This window comes from Lithobates pipiens, unplaced genomic scaffold (assembly GCF_037356315.1).
Source record: "Lithobates pipiens isolate NorthernLeopardFrog02 unplaced genomic scaffold, aLitPip1_a1.2 Scaffold_3, whole genome shotgun sequence".
Lineage (NCBI taxonomy): Eukaryota > Metazoa > Chordata > Amphibia > Anura > Ranidae > Lithobates > Lithobates pipiens.
The window spans coordinates 167,749,355-167,773,067 of record NW_027507790.1 but is presented as its reverse complement, the minus strand read 5'-3'; the positions used below and the strand labels follow the sequence as shown (position 1 = coordinate 167,773,067).

Below are 23,713 nucleotides of genomic sequence, written 5' to 3'. Positions count from 1 at the left end.
TCACACAGTACGGACTGACAGTATACACAGATGACACAGTACAGAGGATGAGATGCGGACAGTATACACAGATGAGATGACACGGTGCGGACAGTATACACAGATGAGATGACACAGTGTGGACAGTATACACAGATGACACAGTACAGAGGATGAGATGCGGACAGTATACACAGATGAGATGACACAGTGTGGACAGTATACACAGATGACACAGTACAGAGGATGAGATGCGGACAGTATACACAGATGACACAGTACAGAGGATGAGATGCGGACAGTATACACAGATGAGATGACACGGTGCGGACAGTATACACAGATGAGATGACACGGTGCGGACAGTATACACAGATGAGATGACACGGTGCGGACAGTATACACAGATGAGATGACAGTGTGGACAGTATACACAGATGAGATGACACGGTGCGGACAGTATACACAGATGAGATGACAGTGTGGACAGTATACACAGATGAGATGACACGGTGCGGACAGTATACACAGATGAGATGACAGTGCGGACAGTATACACAGATGAGATGACACGGTGCGGACAGTATACACAGATGAGATGACACGGTGCGGACAGTATACACAGATGAGATGACACGGTGCGGACAGTAGTCGGGCGGTGTGCTCCTCTCCCGGGAAGGGAAGCGGATTAGTGAGGGTCACGTGACTCCCCCCTCCGGCACATGCCGGTGTTCTCCCCGCAGGGTGGGCGCTCACTCTGCGCTCCGCGGCCGTGCAGTGTACACGGGTGGGCGGCGGGAGGAAGTTGCTGCACGTGGGTAGAAGATCGGAGTTGTACACAGAAGGCGGAGTGACACCGGAGACTCCGGGGCCACACACCTGCTTCCAGGGGCCACTTGTACAGCGATCGGCGGGGACGGATGGTGCGGAGTGTCGTTGCTCGGGAATGTCCTGAGGCTCGGGATCATGCAGAAGAGTGTGCGTTGTAACGAGGGCCACGCTCTGTACCTGGCACACCTGGCCCGCAAGGAGGGCACCAAGAGGGGGCAAGTCAGCAAGAAGGCGGCGGAGACCAACAGGTGGCACGACAAGTGGTTCGCCCTCTTCCAGAATGTCCTCTTCTGCTTCGAGGGCGAGCAGAGCGCCCGACCCTCCGGACTCTACATGCTGGAGGGTGCCAGCTGCGAGAGGGTCCCCCCACCTATAGTGGGCAGCGGGGGCAAGGAGAGCATGGAGAAGCAGGTATACCCCCACTAATATCTACCCCTATGTATATATATATATATACTGGGCTCCGCTCCTGCCCTGGACACTAGCTGCATGGAGTTTGTATGTTCTCCCTGTGGGTTCATCTCACTCTCCACACACATACAGGTAGGTGAATTGTCCCCTGTGTGTACATACCGGCAGTGTACATGGCTGATCACATTCTACACTGACTCCTACATTTATCTGATATCTATGTACACTTGCATTCAGTCTTGTCCAGCTCTGCTCTTGGCTCATCTTGGATCACTTTTTTGGACACGGGGGTGACATGCAGAATGTGATCACCCATATACATTGGCACTTCATACAGACAGGGGCCAACCAACCAGCATGGCTTAGGAGTGTGCCAGAAAACTGGAGTACATGGAGGATACCCACACAGGGAGAACATACAAACTCCATGCAGACAGCTTCCTGGCACAAATTCAAACCAAGGGCAGCTAGGCACAAGTGCCAGCCACTAACCCATTGTTCTGCCTATATATCTGTATATACTGTATATATATTTATTTATATCATTTTACTTTGTGAGGGGCATGTTGGTAATTGTGCCATCCCTGCAAACACATCTAGTGGGTTGCACATAACAGCCAATAATTATCTAGTAAAGTAGACATGCGGTACCAGTTCAAAATGCAATTTCTTCATTCCAGAATAATGGGTTCAGGTGTAGGGACACTCAAAGGGGATGGGGACTTGAGGAAGGGTAGGGACACTCAGAGGGGATTAGGACTTGAGGAAGGGTAGGGACACTCAAATGGGATGGGGACTTGAGGAAGGGTAAGGACACCCAAGGGGATGGGGACTTGAGGAAGGGTAGAGACACTCAAAGGGGATGAGGACTTGAGGAAGGGTAGGGACACTCAAAGGGGATAAGGACTAGAGGAAGGGTAGGGACACTCAAAGGGGATGAGGACTTGAGGAAGGGTAGGGACACTCAAAGGGGATGAGGACTTGAGGAAGGGTAGGGACACTCAAAGGGGATTAGAACTTGAGGAAGGGTAGGGACACTCAAAGGGGATGGGGACTTGAGGAAGGGTAGGGACACTCAAAGGGGATGGGGACTTGAGGAAGGGTAGGGACACTCAAAGGGGATGGGGACTTGAGGAAGGGTAGAGACACTCAAAGGGGATGGGGACTTGAGGAAGGGTAGGGACACTTAAAGGGGATGAGGACTTGAGGAAGGGTAGGGACACCCAAGGGGATGGGGACTTGAGGAAGGGTAGGGACACTCAAAGGGGATAAGGACTTGAGGAAGAGTAGGGACACTCAATGGGGATGAGGACTTGAGGAAGGATAGGGACACTCAAAGGGGATGAGGACTTGAGGAAGGGTAGGGACACTCAAAGGGGATGAGGACTTGAGGAAGGGTAGGGACACTCAAAGGGGATGGGGACTTGAGGAAGGGTAGAGACACTCAAAGGGGATGAGGACTTGAGGAAGGGTAGGGACACCCAAGGGGATGGGGACTTGAGGAAGGGTAGGGACACTCAAAGGGGATAAGGACTTGAGGAAGAGTAGGGACACTCAAAGGGGATGAGGACTTGAGGAAGGATAGGGACACTCAAAGGGGATGAGGACTTGAGGAAGGGTAGGAACACTCAAAGGGGATGGAGAGTTGAGGAAGGGTAGAGACACTCAAAGGGGATGAGGACTTGAGGAAGGGTAGGGACACCCAAGGGGATGGGGACTTGAGGAAGGGTAGGGACACTCAAAGGGGATAAGGACTTGAGGAAGAGTAGGGACACTCAAAGGGGATGAGGACTTGAGGAAGGATAGGGACACTCAAAGGGGATGAGGACTTGAGGAAGGGTAGGGACACTCAAAGGGGATGGGGACTTGAGAAAGGGTAGGGACACTCAAAGGGGATGGGGAGTTGAGGAAGGGTAGAGACACTCAAAGGGGATGAGGACTTGAGGAAGGGTAGAGACACTCAAAGGGGAAGAGGACTTAAAATAGATACTGAGGATTTAAGAAAGGAACAGAGGACTTAAAAAAGGGACTGAGGACTTGAAAAGGGACTGCTGATTTAAGAAAGGGACTGAGTACTTGAGAAAAGGACTGGTGAATTAAGAAAGGGACTGAGGGCTTGAGAAAGGGACTTATGACTTAAAAAAGGGACTGCAGACTTGAGAAGACTACTAATGACTTGAGAAAAGGACTAATGACTTGAGAAAGGGACTGAGGACTTGAGAAAAGGACTGATGACTTGAGAAAGGGACTGAGGACTTGAGAAAAGGACTGATGACTTGAGAAAGGGACTGAGGACTTGAGAAAAGGACTGATGACTTGAGAAAGGGACTGGGAAATTGAGAAAAGGACTAAGGAGGTAAAATAGGGACTAAGAAAGGGACCGAAGACTAAGAAAGGGCAGGCATGCTTGATGGTGACTAAGGACTTGAGAAGATATGTTCCTCGTATACAGGTTAAGATTTTACAGGATTAAAAAATTAGAAAAATGTATTTGAACCTATGCCACTCCTCCACTTTATTGGAGACCTATATACACATACATACATATATATACATATATATATATATATATATATATATATATATATATATATATATATATATATATATATATATATATATGGTTTTTGTGTGGTCTGTATTGTTATACAACTACCTGAAGAAATATCAGTCCATTGTCAGGATCCCCCTGATATTGGATACTCGGGGTAATTACTATTGCATGTGTAGATGATGTATATAATGTATTTGATGTATAGGTGACAGTAAACATAATCAGGTCGTCATGGAGCAGCAAACATCTCCGGCTGATGGGTGTCAATGGAAATGGCAGTCAGAGTTGTGTGATTATCTTGTGCAGTTGTGTTGCCCGGGGTGTCCAGCTGTGCTCCAGTCCTGTGAAGGTGTGCTTGGCGATCCAAGCATGCACGTTTATGTAAAATTATGCAGAAAGGAAGACAGGGAGATCATGACTGCACATCTGATGGGCTTCTCAGTCTGTGATTACCCTTTAGGTGCTGATGGATCTGACAAATGATCATTTTCCTGATTCATAAATATTTAGAATTTTATTATTCAGGAGAGTTTATGCCAGTTGTCTCTGTGCTATCTCGGGGGAACAATCTGAAACTTAGTGAAAATCTCCAACCTGGCCAGTAGTCTTTTTCCCTATAGGAGAATTTCCAAATGGCTCAGCAACACTTGGTGATATTGTGTGCATATTTTAATTGTCATCCAGTTTGGCTGGATTTGCAAGTATTAGACAATTTGTCCAAATGACACTCAACAGTGCATTTCAGCTGCCCGTGTGTGAGCTTTAATTTCTTGTAGTATTTGTGACCCCCGACTACTGGGGTGCTCTGATATACCAACAACAGCCAACTTCTATGGTTGCCAGCTGTGTCTGCTGTCTCCTGTGGCCACTGCCTTCTGTGCCCACTGCATTCTGTGGCCACTGTCTCCTGTGCCCGGTGCCTTCTGTGCCCACTGTCCCCTGTGCCTGCTGCCTTCTGTGCCCACTGTCCCATGCCTGCTGTGCCCACTGTTTCCTGTGTTCTCTGCCTTCTTGCCCACTGTCTCCTGCATCCACTGCCTTCTTTGCCCACTGTCTTCTGTGCCCACTGCCTTCTATGCCCACTGTTTCCTGCACCCACTGCCTCTTCTGCCCACTCCCTTCTTTTCCCACTGTGTCCTGTGCCTGCTGCCTTCTGTGCCCACTGTTAGCTGTGCCCGCTGCCTTCTGTGCCCAATGTCTCCTGTGCCTGCTGACTGTTGTGCCCACTGCTTCCTGTGGCCGCTGAATCCTATGCCCACTGTCTCCTGTGCCTGCTAACTCTTGTGCACCCTGCCATCTGCACTCACTGCCTCCTGCACCCTCTGCCAGCTTAGCATACTGCCTCCCATGCCCACTATCTCTTGTGCCCACTGTCTCCTGTGCCCACTGCCTCCCGTGCCATACTATTGTCCCATTGCTGTTATGAATGTCATTACTAACCAATAATGAGTCTCAGGAGGTGGGAAGAGGTTGGCAGAGTTGGCACTCAGGAAGCTGGTATTCTGGGATGTAGTGAATACAGTGAAGATGTGCAGGTGCTCTGTCTTTATTATAACTTCATTGTGGTCACAGATTCTCTTTAACCTTTCTGCTTTCTGTGAATGAAGTAATGTGTATCTATGGGAGAAGTGATTGCAATCACAGCTCTGCTGTTGAATCTAATTGCAGTGTAGCATGCCGTGTCTTGCAGAGAGAAGCACTCTGTTCATGCTTTGCTTAGTTCCTCATACTGAGCACATGGAGAGCTTCACTGAAATGTGAAAATGTATCAGTTACCCCAGAATTTCCATTGTAACATTTCATCTCACATCTAGGTGATGCTCAATCATCCAGTCTGATATAAGGGTCGCCTTGTGAAGTTTTGAGTTCGGAAAGCGTTTTCGTGTCTGATATTTTGAATACTAAAGTGGAACGAAAAGCTGTGAATGGTTAGGGAACATTTGACACTGGAAAATCTTTGAGGATACGAAAAACCCTTCAGATCCGCATACACTGGAAGCATCCTGTGTGTAGGAGATGCAGAACTTAGTGCTAGCGGATGCTTGTTGTTGGCATACAATCAGAAGAGTTATTTCTTAGCACTTTGTTTATTATGACATCTAGGTCTGTTTGGTACACTATGCTCTTACAATTAAGGAAAATTTCACAGCATTAAAGTGAACTTTCAAAGCAAAAAACAAAACAAAAAACATTTTGCTTCATCATAACCTTTCCTCTCCACAAATTTGTAATGCCAACACTTGTTTTGTTTTACCTTTTTTTAAAAATATATATATATTCCTTCCTCCTCGCCACCTGTCACCATTCTCACCTAGACAGTAATGACATCAGTCCTGCTCCAGCAGCCTCCTGGGATGTCTAGTGTAGATATCCCAGGAGGTATCGGCTTCCATAGAGTAGCTGGGAAAGCACTTGGTGGCATGTCATCAGAGGGCCATCTGCAAGAACCCGCAAGTGACCACATAGCCCCTGATGATGTAAGGAAAAAAAAATGGAGACCCAGACACAATGTGTGGAATAAAGCAGGACAAAGCTGTATTCATTAAGCATGTGAGTTTATTACTTGAGCATAAACCAGCAGAGTCTAAACAATGATCTTCGTGGAAGGATTACCGGGTATTTTAAGGACAGCTGTAGATTTAAAAAATGTAAATTACTTTTTTATTTGCATTTTTTGACATCTTATTGATTGGAATTCCATCTCAAATAATGTGTACTTGAACTCAAAAAGAAAAATGTAGTACTTTGTATCTTACCTGTCCTTAGGTGTGCTGGTTGCAGGGTGGATATAAATCAATGATTAAACAGTTTTTTTGATTTTTAGCAAATTTATTTAATAAAATGCTTTTGGAGTAAAACTGTATCTAAAGATAATTTTCTGGGGCGTTGCTTGCGGCACATGGATTAGGGTGCACTGAAGGCTCTCTTCCATCCTGTATTATCCCTCTCACACGTTACCTCCACTGCTGCACCTAACCCTGTGCACAGTATACCTTGGGCTACCGATCGGTATCATCCCCGACCATAACAGACATGTCCCACCATGGTAAAGATCTGCAAGCAGCCCCGGACCATGTGGTCCAAGATGGTGGCCGAGCACCCCGGTCGGCAAAAGAGGCTGCCCAGAAGCTTTTGGCCAAGTCCCACCACAAGGATACCCCTGCTAAGGGGACCAATGGCATAGCAGGGACCCATCCTGATCCCCCTGTGGACAATGAAACAAAGCAGCAAGTGGAACTTCTCTGGGACACAGTGAGTACTCCAGCACTCCTAAACACAGACAGGGATCCCACTGCACCTGATACTCAAGACCCAGAGCCCACTCTAAGAGAAATCTTTCTTGCAATCTCATCCTGCAGTGCTAATCTCACTAACCTAACCAAAGAATTTAAAGGAGTGAAGGTGGAGGTTGCTTTGATTTGACAGGACATGCAAAAGCTGAGGGACCGCACTGCAGCCCTGGAAGGCCGCATGAGCACTATAGAAGATGATGTGGCACCATTACAACACAAGGTACACCAAGTGCAAAACCCGACCTCCACCAACGCTGCACGCTTGGATGATATGGAGAACAGGCTGAGAAGGCACAATGTGCGGGCTGTGGGTATACCAGAGAGGGCTGAAGGGAAAAACCCTGTTGCCTTTATTGAAAGGTGGCTCAATGAAACCTTTGGCAACGAAGCCTTATCTCACCTGTTTGCAGTGGAAAGAATACATTGTGTACCTGCCAGACCTCCTCGCCCTGGTAAACCATCAAGACCATTTCTATTTAAATTCTTGAGTTTCAAAGATAGAGTCTCTGCTCTTTACCTGGGATGAAAACAAAAGAGAGGCTATGAAGAAGGTCAATGTTCCGGATTTCATTCTACCCTGATTTTTCTGAAAAGAAAACAGGCAAAGTTTACAGAGGTAAAGATGCGGCTCAGGTGCTTTGATGTTACCTACATCTTGTTATACCCTGCTCGGCTGCGGGTGTCAGCCAATGGTGAAACACATTTTTTTTTACAACCTTGCTGTGGCCTCTGACTGGTTGGATTGGATGGAACATACCCTGCGTGAAAACATGGACATGAGTGATCTAGGAAGCTCTGCTTGCTTTATCTCCTTGTAGGAGTAGCACTGGAATACCAGCTGCACCAACCAATTGCCCTGGGAATTTTATACCTCTTTAAGGCGGTGTAGATGCACTTTGCTCTCTATATTTGACCTATTACTTTAAGTAGAACTTGCAAGTCCCTTTGGCTCAAAGGGTGACTCAGAAACGTTTGGGCCCCCCTCAACCTTTGTCCTGCGTGGACGTTCCACTCAAGTTTGCTTCCTGAGTTCTATGGGGATGCTGTTGCGCTTCTCTTTTATTTTTATTTGTGTTTATTTAGTTTTTTCTACGTTGGGCTCTGTTGGCCCAAAGTGGAGATGTACCTCACAATGTGAACTGTGTGACTGTCCACTAATCCCTTTACTTGTCCTCCTCCCTAACAGCCAGACTGTGCATGCTGTGGATGATTTATATCCAGACCTGTTTGCCCTCTGTAAGCAACAAATGTATCCACTTACTTGCTTAATACCTATAATGTTTGCAACCATGCTCTTAGTATATCTCTTCTTTACCCGCCTGCTACCGGGTACCAGTCCACTATGCGCCCTTATAACGCGGTGTAGCCCTTATGGCAGTTGAATATAATCTGATTTCATGAAATGTGAGGGGGCTGGGGAGTAGAGTGAAGTGGCAGGCTCTTTTTTCGGCTCTTGAATTATATCATTCTGCTGTGGTATGCCTGCGGGAGACACACCTCCAGCCGACTACTATAGCTATGCTAAGGACCCGTAACTATCCTGTACAGTATCACTCCACCTATACATCCTTCTCCAGAGGAGTTAGCATTCTAATATCTCATGCTGTCACTTTTAGTCTGGTAAAACTTGATGGTTTACTATGTATTGTTGCCAATGTCTATGTCCCTCTGCCCTTCTCTTCCGAGAGCCTGAACTGCCTAGCTCAATTTATTGCACCATATCCCAATGTACCTGTTTGTGTCATGGGAGACTTTAATAACTTTCTAGATAAAAAACTGGATAAATGGTCGCCTCACAGTGGACGCTAAGTAGCCCCCTCTGGTCATACTTCATTCGCTAGGCTAATTACGAAGCTCTTATGGTCATACTTCATTCGCTAGGCTAATTACGAAGCATTTATTTACGTCTTTTCTACCTTTTAGGTTGAATATGTAAGGTAGTGGCAGCCCCTCCTTTTATCACTAAGATTTTTGTTTATACATTTTCACATTGTTGGTCTTCACCTTCAGTGCGTTTTTTTGATTTTTTTGTTTTTTGATTCTTTAGTAACAATTTAGGGTCCATAGCGCACCTTAACCCCCCCTTTTCTAATTACGAAGCTCGGTCTGGGGAATATGTGGAGGGACAGGTACCCTGACTGGAAATACTGCTTATGTTACTCTGCAACACCTAGAACTCTTTCACAAATTGATCTCTGCCTATGTAATCCCTTGGCTATGCAAAAGATTTCCCTGATAGAATATGTGCCATGTAGTATCTCAGATCACTCCCTCTTTAGATCGCTAATTTCTGTCCCGGGCAACACGGGGGAGAGGCTGTGGAAGATGAACCCATTTTGGCTCCACCTGTTCCCCTCCACCAACTCTATACCGAGAGCCCTGGATGACTTTATAAAACATAATGAGGGCACGGCAGCCTTGGGAGTTGTCTGGGATGCTCTTAAGGCATACCTGAGGGGTCTTATTATTTGTCAAATATCTCAGATTAAAACGCCACCAAAGAATGGGAATCCCTGGTACTGAATAAAGCTAAAAAAGCAGAGGAAACCTATATAGCTAACCCCACGCAGGCCTCAGAGCGTAGCTGGTTGGAAGCTCAGACTCTTCACCAAAAATTTGTACGGACCGCTGCAGAGAAGAAGCAAATTTTATTACAGCAATGGTACTTTGAAGAAGGGAAGAATGCTGGCCACCATTTTTTGAAGCATATCTACTCATCTAAGCTTGCCTCAACGGAGGTGGCACGATTTTTGGTTCAATGCACCCTCCCTAATTTATCTCCAGCTGCTCGTAAGGCACTGAATGTGCCTATTAAGTTGGAAGAACTGACTGAAGCAGTGATGGCAATGGCTAATATCAAATCTCCGGGTACTGACGGTCTCCCTGCAGAGATTTATAAGAGGTATAGCGAGCCCCTCCTGCTCTTTCTATTAAAAACTCTTAATGATGCTCTTAAAGGTGGTGGTTGTCTCCCTCATTCCATGAATGAGGCCGTTATTGTAGTAATCCCAAAACTTGGAAAGGACCCACTCCTTCCTGATTCCTATCGACCCATCTCTCTAATTAACACTGATGTTAAGCTGTTGGCCAGGGTACTTGCAACCAGACTGGCGGGTGTGGGTTCTGGACTGGTGTATTTGGACAAGTCAGGATTTATACCAGCCAGAACGATGGCTTAGAACATACGGTAGATAATCCTAGCAACAGAGCAGTATTCTCCCTTGATGCTGCCAAGGCTTTTGATAGCGTTGAGTGGAGATACCTTTGGGCAGTGCTGCGGAGGTTCCGAGTGGGGAAGACCTTTCTATCCTGGGTGAAGTTGCTATACGCAGATCAAAGAGCAAGAGTTAGAATCAACGGGGCTCTGTCTGGGGCCTTCCCACTGTTCAGGGGGACTAGGCAGGGGTTCCCTATTTCACCCCTGCTTTTTGCCCTGGCTCTGCAGATGTTGGCAGCTAAGATTAGAGCCTCTCCAGAGGTAGTTGGATTCTGTTGTGGTGAGAGGGTGGACAAACTCTCCCTTTGTGCAGATGACACCCTGATCTATATAGGGGACACTGCTGGCTCCCTGGAATCTCTCATGCACTTAATAAACCAGTTTGGACAATATTCAAGGTTCACCATTAACTGGCAAAAATCCTCCCTTTTGGTGCTGGAACCCTTAGAGTCCCCTCTTCCGGATCGGCATCTCAAGCAGAGGCAATCCGCTCCTTTAAATATTTAGGGATTGTGGTGACCGGGGACGCTGGAGATTATATTAAATTAAACCTCAAATCTCTGCTGCAGAAGTTTAAACACAAGAGCATTAGCTGGTGTAAATTACCCCTGTCAGTGACGGGTAGGGCTAAACTTATCAAAATGGTGTGGGCTCCCCAGTTACTATATATCCTGCACAATGCTCCAGTGTGGATACCACTCTACTTGTTCGACTGCGTAGAATCTCAGCACTGATTTGGAAGAATGGTGTGGCCCAGATTAAGCTGTCCATGCTGCAGTACCCTAAGGAGCTGGGTGGAATGGCAGTTCCCCACTCCTTTACATACTTTTTGGCTGTGCAGTTGCAGCACGTATCTGGGTGGGACCTACAAGAACCGCTAGACCCCTCCAGGACTTTGATGATGAAATCCTTTGAGGAATACTCAACAATGTCTCAACTGGAGATGGGACTCCCGCCAGCCTCACCAGAATGCCCGACTGTACAACTAATTGCCAAGCTGTGGAAGGAAATTAAAAAGAGAATGGGGATGACAGGGTTCCTGGCATGTACTCCAACTTGGTGTAATAGTTCATACCTCAAATTGGTCAATATCCATAGCTACTTAATATGGCAGAGGGTTGGAATTAAATACCTCTCACAGTTGTTCGACGGGTCCACTTCAAAAACCTTATGACCAATTGCGACAGGAATTTACACAGCTACGCAATAGCCATTATCTATACTTACAAGTGAAACACGCTCTGAGAGTGCAGGGCAGAAGTTCGAATTTACACATGGAAGAGTCTGACTTTCTTACTTCAGTTCTGGCTACCTCTGATAAAAAAGGCAGTATTTCCCGAATCTACGCATGTCTGCTATCATATATACAGGATGGACAGGAGGAGGTGATTATCAGTCACATATTTTGGTTGGTTAAAAGGACTACACACACACAGTGGAAATCTGTTTTAGCTTTAGTTTTATTAAAGTTTTGTTTATTACATTATGCCAATAATGAACCCTTCCTTGCTGCTGCAAAATGTATAAAATGTATACTTTGTTGTACCATAAGAACACTGCATATTGGTTTGATTTCTGTATTGTTACAGCCTTGTACTGTTTATTGTACCAGAAATATTTTCCTAATCCAGAAGTTTTTATTTTATACTTATTGCTTTTTTGTACCATAAAAATAATTTTCTGATAAAAAAAAAGAAAAAGAAAAAAGATAGTCTTCTATTTAAGATACAATAATAATGTTGTTTATTCAGCATAAAACGGAGCTTAGTTATGTAGCATGAGGCTGATTATTCGGCAATATCGACATTTTTGGTAAACTCATTCAATGAACCCAAGCTCTTCAAATTGCGATAACATGCACTGCATTGATCGATGCATTCACACAATGTCACAGTAACCATGACATAAAACAAAGTTCAGGAATATTCCTTTATCCCATTGTTTTACAAATATATGTACACTACAAACTGTATGATTGAATTGGTTCTGATATCGCTGTTTTACTAACCTGACAGCTTATTACTCTAAATAGGAAACCTTCATTTTGTTTGCAAATATTAAAGATTCTAACTACCAGCAAGAATAAGTCCTTACATTTAAAGAGCACCTGTCATTTCAGATCCATCATGGCAGCACTTGTTAGCAGGCATCCACTCACCTTCTGCCGCCACATCCCTCACCTTGTTGTGTCACCTCCACATCACCAGCCGCCCCATTAAAGTGAATGGGACTGTCGGTGAGTCACCAACAGGTCAGAGGAGGAGCCGCTGCGGGACAGAGATGACAGTTATTCTTTAAAAATTATGATCTAAATTGAGTTTATTTAAATCAAGTCTTTTTACTAGTAATTTAAATCATGGCTGGCTGCATTTTTTTTCTTTTTAAGGCTTTTTTATTTTATTTTTACCTGGTCAACACACCTAGGGTGACAAGGATCACACACTGTATGCTATCTTTGGAGTAGCATTGTCAACCTAATACAAAAAACATTAGTGTTAGGACTACAGAACAACTCCCTTTTCATTACATAGAAATGTTCTGTTGACCTAACATTTTTTTTTTTTTCAGGTAATAATGTGGAGTGGAAAGGACAACACTGTGCTTCTGGCAGGATTAGGTCTAGGCCAGAAACCAGGAAGCAACAGAAGAAATGTAAAAAAAAGTTTAAAACAAGTAACAGAGCGAATGAGAGTAGTTCATTCAAGGGTTTAAACACTTTTTGCTTTTCAGTACTAAACAGGGTATTTGTGTTACTGCTCCTTGACAGAATGCCCTCCCTGTGCAGAACATTTCTTATTACAATGGTTGTTAAGATCAATATTGATTGCACTGAACCACGGAGATCTCCATCTAGTGGTTAATCTTTGATTTTTTTTATACATCTAATATAAAGATAAATATATGGAAATACAAGTTAGTAAAAGCGTATGCCTTATAAAAAATGACTTTATTATAGTAACTGCAATAATGTATAAACTATAAGCTTACTAAAGGTACACTGTACCTTTACTTTAATAGAGGGAAAAAAGGGGAGAAGACAGGGATTATTGTTATTGGCTATAGCAGCCGCTTGCGATAATTGCAAGTGAATCCGGCAGGCTGGTTGTACCCAAGTTGATTGATTGATCAGCTGGGTACTTTCAAAAAGACTTTTAAAGAAACCAAGTTGTAGAGTATATTAGATTTGCTGTTACAAGAGTGATTGTTTACATAGTTTGTCTTCTTGAAGAGGTATTCTTTCCTTTTCGAGGAATGGCTCGCAAAGACTTGCAGATCCTTCCCTTAAACCCTTCAGGCAAATGTTTGTCCAGTATGGTATGTGCAGCAATGACAACACATTTCTCAAATATTTTCTTTCTTGTTTTTGAAGAAAAAAAAAACAGAATGTTTCTTTAACTATTTCCCGCCCGCCGACCACTACACCGATCTCGGTAAAGAGCCTCCATCAGAGGCTCTTTACCACGTGATCAGCCGTGTCCAATCACGGCTGATCACAATGTAAACAGGAAGAGCCGTTGATCGGCTTTTCCTCACTCGCGTCTGAGAGATGGCTGCTCTCCTGACAGGGGAAGTCTGTGCTGATTGTTTATCAGTGCAGTCCCCCCTCGGATGCCCACCCTGGACCACCAGGTATGCTACCCTAGACCACCAGAGAAATGCCAATCAGTGTCCAGGCAGCTGCCAATCAGTGCCCATCCCCAATGCCTGCCAGTGCCATCAGTGATGCCTATCAATGCCATCTATTAGTGTTGCATATCAGTGCATATGATATATCAGTGCCACGTATCAGTGCCCAGCAGTGCTGCCTATCAGTGCCACCCATAAGTACCCATCAGTGAAGCCTTTCAGTGCCCATATGTTGCCTATCAGTGCCCATCAATGCCACCCATGAGTGCCCATCAGTGCCACCTATCAATGCCCATCAGTGCTGCATATCAGTGCCGCCTACCATTGCCTATCAGTGCTGCCTATCAGTGCCCATCAGTGAAGGACAAAACTGACTTATTTACAAAATTTTATAACAGAAACAAAATAAAAACAATTTTTTTCAAAATGTTTATTTGTTTAGCAAAAATAAACGCATAGGTGATCACATACCACCAAAAGAAAGCTCTATTTGTGGGAACAAAATGATAAAAATTCTGTTTGGGTACAGTGTAGCATGACCACGCAATTGTGATTTAAACAGCGACAGCGCTGAAAATTGGCCTGGGCAGGAAGGGGATGTAAGTGCCTGGTATTGAGTTGGTTAAAGAAACCAAGTTGTACATTATATTAGATACGCTGTTACAAGAGTGATTGTTTACATACTTTCTCTTCTTGAAGAGGTATTGTTTCCTTTTCGAGGAATGGCTTGCAAAGACTTGCAGATCCTTCCCTTAAACCCTGCAGGCAAATGTTTGTCCAGTATGGTATGTGCAGCGATGAAGACACATGTACATTTCTATATGTGTACATCCAAGGTGCATTATGCCTTTTTTTTTATTGCTACTCTAGCCAAAACCTTTTTATTATACTTGTTATATTAAATGGTAAAAGGTTAGAGCCTTTGTCGGGTTTTCGTCTCCGCTTGTATTCTTTTGGAAGAGATTCTACTCACTTCGAGTGATCACACAGGACATTAGGGAAAATCTCTACTACGGGGATCCAGACAAGGTTGAACATCTCCCACTCTGTCCAAATCTATTGGGCCATGGCCTGTGTGCTATAGGGCTTGTCTGTGGATGTATGAATGAGTGGAAACTTTCCCAGTTTGCAGGTTCACACTACAGTATGCACAGCAGGAGTCCGGTGCGTCTCCATTCACTGTTTCAGGTCCGATTTCCTGTGCATTTTGCATTGGAACCGATGCGGAGATGTGTGAACCGGCTCTATAAAGAGTCGGTCACAGTCTCCTGACATGTGAATTGGATGCGGCGAAACCCACATCCAATTTGCACTGGTGTGAACCCAGCTTAAAGATGAAGCTTAGGATTAGTTAGTATAACTAAACTTGACACCTGACCTTATATCCATAAACAAATGCACAAAATATATATAGAACAGTGCAGCACTACTTTCAATTTGTTATATGTGTCACCTCCTAACCCAAACATAAAAAACATATATAACAATGTAGTGATAAGGATTAACTTCTACCACACTCATAAAAAAATGTGTAACACCATGTGAATTACACAGTAATAATTATATCAGTCCAATGTGCTGAATAGAATATAAAGCACATCAGTTCCATGTGTTGGATAACGTATATAACACTTCTTCTGATCACTAAGTGCTGCAGCTCAGTTTCAGGGTCTTGCCAATCTTCTTATAGCTTAGGCCAGTGATGGCGAACCTTGGCACCCCAGATGTTTTGGAACTGTATTTCCCATGATGCTCAACTACACTGCAGTGCGCATCAACATCATGGGAAATGTAGTTCCAAAACATCTGGGGTGGCAAGGTTCACCATCACTAGCCTAGGCCATCTTTATGTAGAGCAACAGTTCTTTTTTTCAGATCCTCAGAGAGTCCTTTGCCATGAGGTGCCATGTTGAACTTCCAGTGACCAGTATGAGAGCGTGAGAGTGATAAAACCAAATTTAGCACACCTGCTCCCCATTCACACCTGAGACCTTGTAACACTAACGAGTCACTTGACACCGGGGAGGGAAAATGGCTAATTAGGCCCAATCTGGACATTTTCACTTAGGGGTGTACTCGATTTTGTGGGCAGCGGTTTAGACATTAATGGCTGTGTGTTGAGTTATTTTGAGGGGACAACAAATGTACACTGTTATATAAGCTGTACACTCAGTACTTTACATTGTAGCAAACTGTTAGTTATTCAGTGTTGTCACATGAAAATAAATAGTAAAATATTGATAAAAATGTGAGGGGCGTACTCACTTTTGTGAGATACTGTACATATGACTTACATACGACTCATACTTACAAACTGAGGGAGACAACAGGAAGTGAGTGGAAATCGAAGTAATAAATGCATCTTAAATGCTTTATACTTGTAAATTAAAGTGGTTGTAAACCCTCACAACACACTTTCACCTACAGGTAAGCCTCGATTAAGGCTTACCTGTAGGTGCTGTAAATATCTCCTAAACCTACATGGTTTAGGAGATATTTACAATTCCCCATACGAGGATTCCTTCTGTGCATGCGCCGATGTATTCGGCGTATGCGCACTCTAGAAGGGTCACGGTGTGCCGTTTTCATTAAAGGACATGCTGTGACTGGCGGCTACCTCGCGCACAAGCGGGAGTGACGTCACGCGACTACGGCCAGTCACAGACACGGAGTCCACGACCCTGGAAGGAAGGTGGACGCTTCCAGGCAGCGAGGAAATCGGTGACATCACTGGCTCCTGTGTCAGGTAAGTCACATATAATGGGCTACTATGCGATGCATAGTAGCCCATTATGCTTTGCCTTTGCAGGGAAACAAACAGGAAGTAAACCCATCAGGGTTTACTTCCTCTTTAAGCTAAATAAAGGGAGCAGATGTTGTATAAGCTCTGGTGTGTTACTCTTCAACCATTTACTAAATGATTTCATTGTTCCTCAGAGGTTTTTAAACCGTTAAATTATCATGAATATGGCTTATATCTGTAAAATCCAAAATAAAGACACCCTCGCTCTTTGCTTAGGTTATTGAAGGAGAACTCCAGCCAAAATGATTTTTTTACATTCTAAATAGAGTGAATAAAGGTTACAATCTCTGCTCATTGCTGTCTGTGTCCCTGATATAGACATGTCCCTTCTTTTCCTGTGTGCTGACCAATTTGCACACGTTGTACGTTGTGGCAGGCTGCATTAAGCAGATCTTTCAAAGTGAATGGGCTGAAACACACCACAATCTGGGGCACGCTGTGCTTTATGCTGCATTGCATTTTAAAGGTGCGTCTGGGTATCATTCACACTGAATAGCATCGCAGCGCACCAACGGACCAATCAAATGCTGTTAATGGGCCCCTAGCGGAAATCTTTTCAGCAGGGACAAAGCAAAAGTACTAGTTTTAGCAGAGTTAAAAAACGGTTTAAACATCTGTCAAGTTTTATTGTCATGTGGTTTTTAACAATAGTGCATGCAGAAGTTAGTTTTTCTGTTGGATGGAATTCATATACGAGTTAGTAGAAGTAGGAAGGAAGTGGAAGGAGATTTTACCCTAAGGCCCCATTCACACCTGAGCATGGCGTTTTCAGGCGATTTTACCGTGTTTTTGCCACGATTTTGTACAGGTCAAAAAATCGGAAAATCTGCTTTTCTGCCGTAAAATAAAAGTTCCAAAACTTGTTGAGCTTCAAGCGTTCTGGAGCTTCTGGCTTCAGGCATTTTGGAGTGGAGATGTGAATCATCTCCATAGAGCATAATTGATTTTTTTCGCCTCCAGCGTTTTGTAGCTTCAGGCTTTAAGCTACAAAACTCTCAGGTGTGAATGGGGCCTAAGTCTGGACAGCAGTGTCTATCCACAGCAGTCACTACAGGACATACTTATTTTAGCACAGTACAGCGTGATGGTCTATGGAGTATTCATTTGTACTGAAACATTTGACTTTGTGCATTTTTTCTGCCCTGTAAAAGGAACACTTGTAAAGCCAGTTTGCCTTAACAAGGGTGCTCTCAAGCTCACAAAAACTTTGGGAAGCCTGAGCACCTAGCTCTATGGTGAGGTTCTGTGTGACAGTAGCGTTATGCAAGTATGATCAGCAACTATGTTTTTCTCTGCTTGAAATGGATTTGGCTGGCCATAGATGGCTCAATTTTCAGCTGATTCCTCCTGCATCGACTGAATTCAAGATATGGGTTTCCCTGCAAGCACAGAAAGTCTATTGAGTGGTGTGTACTCATACTGGCAGTTTCAAATCCCAAGTATAGCTAAAATAAAAAAAAAAAAAAAAAAAATTAAAAATCAGCACAAAAGGCATAACTTACAGTCAGTAGGATGAGGCCTTTGTTCTGATTCCTTCGTGGTTAGTAGGAATTCTCTGTCCATGCCCCTTCAACCTCTTCTGCCACAATCTTCTGGTGTGGCAGGGGTCATCAAGCTTGCCCAACTATGTCTGCCCTTTCCTCACAGCTATGCCATTTGTAGAAGCTATACTACAGCTTCTATGAATGAAATGTGATCTATGAATGGAGGGAGCAGAACTATCATTCATCCAGTGGTTCTACATTCAGAGATTGCTTTCCATTCATAGAAACTCTAGTACAGATTCTGTGAATGGTGGAGTTGGGTGTAAAGGGCATGCATAGTTGGGCTCTCTTGATGACCCCCTGCAGCACCTGAGGATTAAGGAATCAGTGGTGGAGGGCATGGTGGAAGAGGAGTTCACCTAATAGAAGAGGCTTCAGGTACAAATCCTACATACTCACTCAGAGTTATGATTCATGTGCTAATTTAAATTTTAGCTACACTAAGGCTTTAACCATACAGAGCACTGTTCATCCCCTTCTTTCGGTTCATTTGTGTAGTGTGAGTGCTACCATCTGTGCCCAGGTATGGTTAAGCATACCCTGCCTGGGACTGCTTGGAAGAGAGAGGTGGTCTAGGGAATGGTTCACTTGTCGTCCTGTACAGTGTGCTTCAGTGTGAGCTCAAACTATGCCTGAGCAGAGAACTCTTCATAGATGACTTAGCACAGAGTCAGGGATCACTGTGGTTTGGTTTGCAGTGTTGATGTAAGTATAACCAGGAACACCAGTGGGGGAGGGGGAGCAAGTGAACTTGGGCATTGTTTAGTTCAGGGATATGCAATTAGCGGACCTCCAGCTGTTGCAAAACTACAAGTCCCATCATGCCTCTGCCTCTGGGTATCATGCTTGTGGTTCTGAGTCTTGCTATGCCTCATGGGACTTGTAGATTTGCAACAGCTGGAGGTCCACTAATTGCATATCCCTGGTTTAGTTCAACTGTGCCCAGGCAGGTGGAAAATGAGTGACCGACCAGTGATTGCATCCTTTCACATGCAATCACTGATATTCAGGATGTGTGAGTGCCCTCTGCCTGAATACAATACCCAGCTGGGGAGATTTATCTTAATACCCTGCTTAGTGAACTGAACAAGAGAAAATCTAGTATGGCTAGCTTTTATTTCAGTGGACAATCTAAAGCCAACCATAGATGGATCAAATCTCGGCTGGCCCCTGCTGAACCTGCCAAGATTTGATCCATCTATGGGCGGGCTGATTGTACCCTAAGTCCATTCATCGTGGTCGGTCTTTGGGGATGTGAATTTTTGCCAGCGGCTATCAATAATCACGGAGTTCTTCCTGCTACACCCCCCGCCGGGATTCTCCACATCAACACTGACTGTTTTGCTGGGGGAATTGAGTGATTTTCTGCTACTGGAAATTATATTAATGCTTATCTGATGTTGGAATCACAATCACAGCCAGCTTGAAAATGTGATGTGTGGACTCACTTGGGGTTGTCCACTCCAAAAGATGGAGAAAGCAAGGCCGTTATCATTAGAGCACCAAGCAAGGTTGTATTGGGTGTACACCATATGTGAATGAAGACTTTATTTTGGAACTGTAAAGCAGATATTTTCTCCAGCTGGTCATCTACACGGATAGCTGCATAAGGAATCAGTGGCGCAGTGACTAGAGACACGTCCATCCTCTGCAAGGCCAAGCAGAAAGCCTAGATAAAGGTCATATAAGGTTACAGGGCTGGCCGGAGATTTGGGCTGTTTAGTCTGGGATAGGATTCCATTCTGTGGTGTCTGTCTCTCAATAATGTTTCTTATTTGGTACACATCTCTATTTACCCTGAGGTTTAAGTGCTGTCACAAATATAAATGCCTGTTGCAATCACTGCAGATTTGAAGAGTTTGAAAAGTTGGGATTGCTGTCATATATTGTATGTGTCTTATACTACCTGAGGGAGCAATGCTTGAGAATGTCACCATGATTGTTTGGGACTAAAGCATTGATAGTCTGAAGAGAATAATATGAATAATACATTCACCTATCATTTTAAAGTGGAACTGTACATGCACAGCATATTTGTACATTACTATGTCCTCCTTAATGCTGATAGTCACTGTTATTATTTCAAGTTTGGCACCTTCTTTCTTTGACCAGCAGCAACTTATAGTGTAAGGCTAAATTCTCATTAAGGCAGTTTCTAAAAAGCAGTCTTGGATCTCTTTTCAGAAGGCAGCTAAGCGGTGTCTTTTTTAGGCATTCGGGAGATGATCCTGCCACCTCCTAAATGTCTGTTTTTGATTCCAGTTTTTGCAGCTTTGGGTTGTGGTTGCAGCATGGTCCCATTGATTGACTTATATAGGCATGTGGGACAGGCGGTGCTACTTGTAAACTTGACAAGCTGCACTAAATTTGCCTTATCTGCAATGCAAAGTATCAGGGCTGTGGCTTGTGTACTGTAAGGTCTGATTGTATACTTTGTTTTAGATGGGCAGTTGGGGATGGGATGGTAAAAACCGGGGCTTGGCCACTTGTTTTGTTTTTCATGTTCCCCACATGGCCACCCATGTGAAATTGTCTCAAATCCTGCTCTTGCACACCGGAGTCACATTGCTTCAGCTCCATTCTCAGCAGATTTCAGAATGCACATGTGCCTCTGGCAGTGTACACAAAAAATTGCTAGGGGCAAGGGGAAGACATTTTTTTTTGGCAGAAGAGGCATGCTAAGTCTATTCTGCCAAAAAGCTCTTCCTCTAGCAATTTCTTTTGTACAGTTTCATTCTACTATAGGATATAATAAAATATTGTTAGTTGCCTGATTGTGTCTGGCTTGGTTACTGCTAAATCTCTGATCTGGAAAAGCAGGTCAGAGAAAATTCCTCGCAACATTTCCAATTTACTGTACATGCTTTATTATCTGGATTCATCAGTGTATGTTCTGTAAGTTTTGCAGGAACACAAGAAAAATGCTTTCATTTTTTGAACTTTTGTACAATGTTCAAACGTTTAGTGGGGTCAAATCAATTATTGTTTTCAAAAGCAGTGACAAAAAAAATTGGAAAGAGGCAATGAACCTACGGGTTAGTCGTTAATTGCCCAGCACTTCCAAAACTGGCAGAGTAATTTGAACTACTTGGCCTTTTCAGAATTACACAGCCCAATACCATGCTGGCTGAAGAAATTGTCAACGAGTGATGTCGTATGACCCTGCGGTACCCGCTATGCTGGTCTCGGGCCTGCAGATGGGTAAGCAAAGCCCAAGATACATAACGGGGGCGCATATGCAGAGGGGCACTTTACTCATCTGTGGAAGCAATTGGGGCAGTGAAGCTGCCTGAATGCGTCCACTTGACAAGTGAGCTCTGCTGCTTGCTCGCAGCAGGGCTAAATGTAGAATAAAATTACCTGCCTGCGACCCGGAACTGCATGTTCAAGGCATTGGGCGATACACATTGTGCATCCCTGCAACAGTGAATGGGCTGACAAAAGCCCAGGCGCCAGAATGCATTTTCTAGTCGTCATGCTGACCTGTCGCCTGGGATTTGTCGAGCCCTGCCATAGATTTTTGGAATCTCAGCTGGTTCGCTGGAATAGCACTTACAAAGAAGGTATATGTTAACATAAGAACCTTACATTTGAATAATAAAATAAATAAAATATGAACTACAAATAAATAAAACCATAAAATAACTACACAAATGTTAAATTTCTAGACTTTTAAAGTGATAGGCCTCAAATATGCACATTTAATTTTGTTGGAAGGTAAACATGTAATATGTAAATATAGATATTTGCATATCCAAATTAGTAATCAGTAAGGAAACAGTTGGTGTCAAACTCTATGTTGTGTCCCAAAGGAGTCAGAGTTTAAAGCTTATATATCTATTTAGAGTCCATTTGTTGCTGCCTCTCTAGGGACATTTGCTTCAGGTTCACGGCCAAACCTCGTTTGCCGGAATGCATTTACATGCAGAAGAGATTTGAACCATTTATGGCCAGCGTTAAAGAAATGGAAGTGAAGAGAGTGGTTGGAGTAGAGAGCAGAGGGCTGTGACGGCTAGGAATCGTAGCAGCTCATATCCAGTTTTAGTGGACATATACTGTATTAATGGCTGGGGTGGGGAAGTAAAAGTTTACAGAGAGAACGTTTTTAACTAGTGAAGACCATATTGTTTCAAATTTGGAGTCATACAGTTTAGCAGTTAGTAGTCGTTTAGGGGGAACAAGAGATTGTGGTAATCCCCTCTTGGGAATTAAGAGTTGAGGGTTGCCAAGTATAGCTTAGTTCTATCACTGTGAACAAGACAAATAGTTTAAATTGAGTTAGTGACACCTTCTTTGTTTTTGTTAAAGGAACGCTTCACATGGGTCCTCTGGTAATGGACGTTGTAAATCTTTTCTTTTAGGCTGGGTTCAAACCATTGTGAATTGGATGCAGGAGATTTTGACCTGCTCTCTATGGAGCCGGTTCACATATCTCCGCTGTGGCTCCAGAGCGAATTTGCACAGGAGCCCTGTGTATCTTTTGGTCTGTTTCAGGTCCAAATTCAACCCATAATTTGGGCTGAAATCAGACCTGAAACGCTGAACCAGGGTGCACCGGACCCCTGCTGGGAGCTGCATGTGGCGATGGTGCGAACCCAGCCTTAAACAAATGTAGTTTGCCTGCACATCTTGAACCTTGATAAAGTTCCTGTTTCTCGGTAGTGTGCTTTGTAAGTGCTCCAGATAAGGTGAATTGTCCCTGGTATGCTTTGCATATATTGCTGAGCAGTTGCGTACACTACGTTTGGTAGCTCAGGTAACAACAGGACGTAGTAAATATATCCATTCGTATTCCACATATTCGCAAAATGCTCTTTGTGCTCAATGAAGAGTTAGGAGTCAGTGATAAAACTAATGCTCACTAACCTTGTTTCTGATTCTGTACATAATTCTACTGTAGTAAAGGTTATATGTATTGCGTGAAATAACTGAGGGGTAGAGTGCAAAGCCTCATGTTGCAGGCAGTTGGACATCTAACCTCTGTGGCATGGCCCTTATCATAAGTAATGTGCAGTTTAGCAAAGAGAGAGTTTTATTACTGTTCCTAGCAATACTATGTGATTTTGCTCATTGTTTATCTGTCAGCATCTATCTTTGGCCTGGTAATAAGGAGAAGAAAAATCAATATATTGAAAGCTACACAGTGGCAGAAATGAGAAGACAGCACAAGATTAGTCCGTGTTCTTAGAGACAGCACTCTCTGAATTGAAGAGGTTAATTCCGGGACAAGACATATCTGTGTATTGCACTTTGGGAATTGGTATACTATCTTCTTTATCCTTGACTAGGAGCCAAAGAAAATCTAGGCTTATGTGAACGACTGGAAGTGTATTTTAAGCTACACTTTGTGGTTAACCAGAGAGATATTCTTATATGATTCATAGGTACCGGCGGCTTGGGAGAATATAGTTAAAGGGAATACTCTGTTTTCAGAATCAACATAGGTTTGTTTCA

At 43.9% G+C, this 23,713-nt stretch overlaps 1 protein-coding gene across 1 annotated transcript in view; it reads left to right on the top strand.

Annotated features, from left to right (window-relative positions):
- Nucleotides 1–528: 528 nt before the first annotated feature.
- Nucleotides 529–23,713, top strand: part of RASGRF2 (Ras protein specific guanine nucleotide releasing factor 2) — a 498,296-nt gene continuing 475,111 nt past the window's right edge. Inside the window, exon 1 of the mRNA XM_077462462.1 lies at nt 529–1,221. Within this exon, the coding sequence (XP_077318588.1) occupies nt 946–1,221 (276 nt within the window). The 5' untranslated portion in view covers nt 529–945. The remainder of the gene's footprint in view (nt 1,222–23,713) is intronic.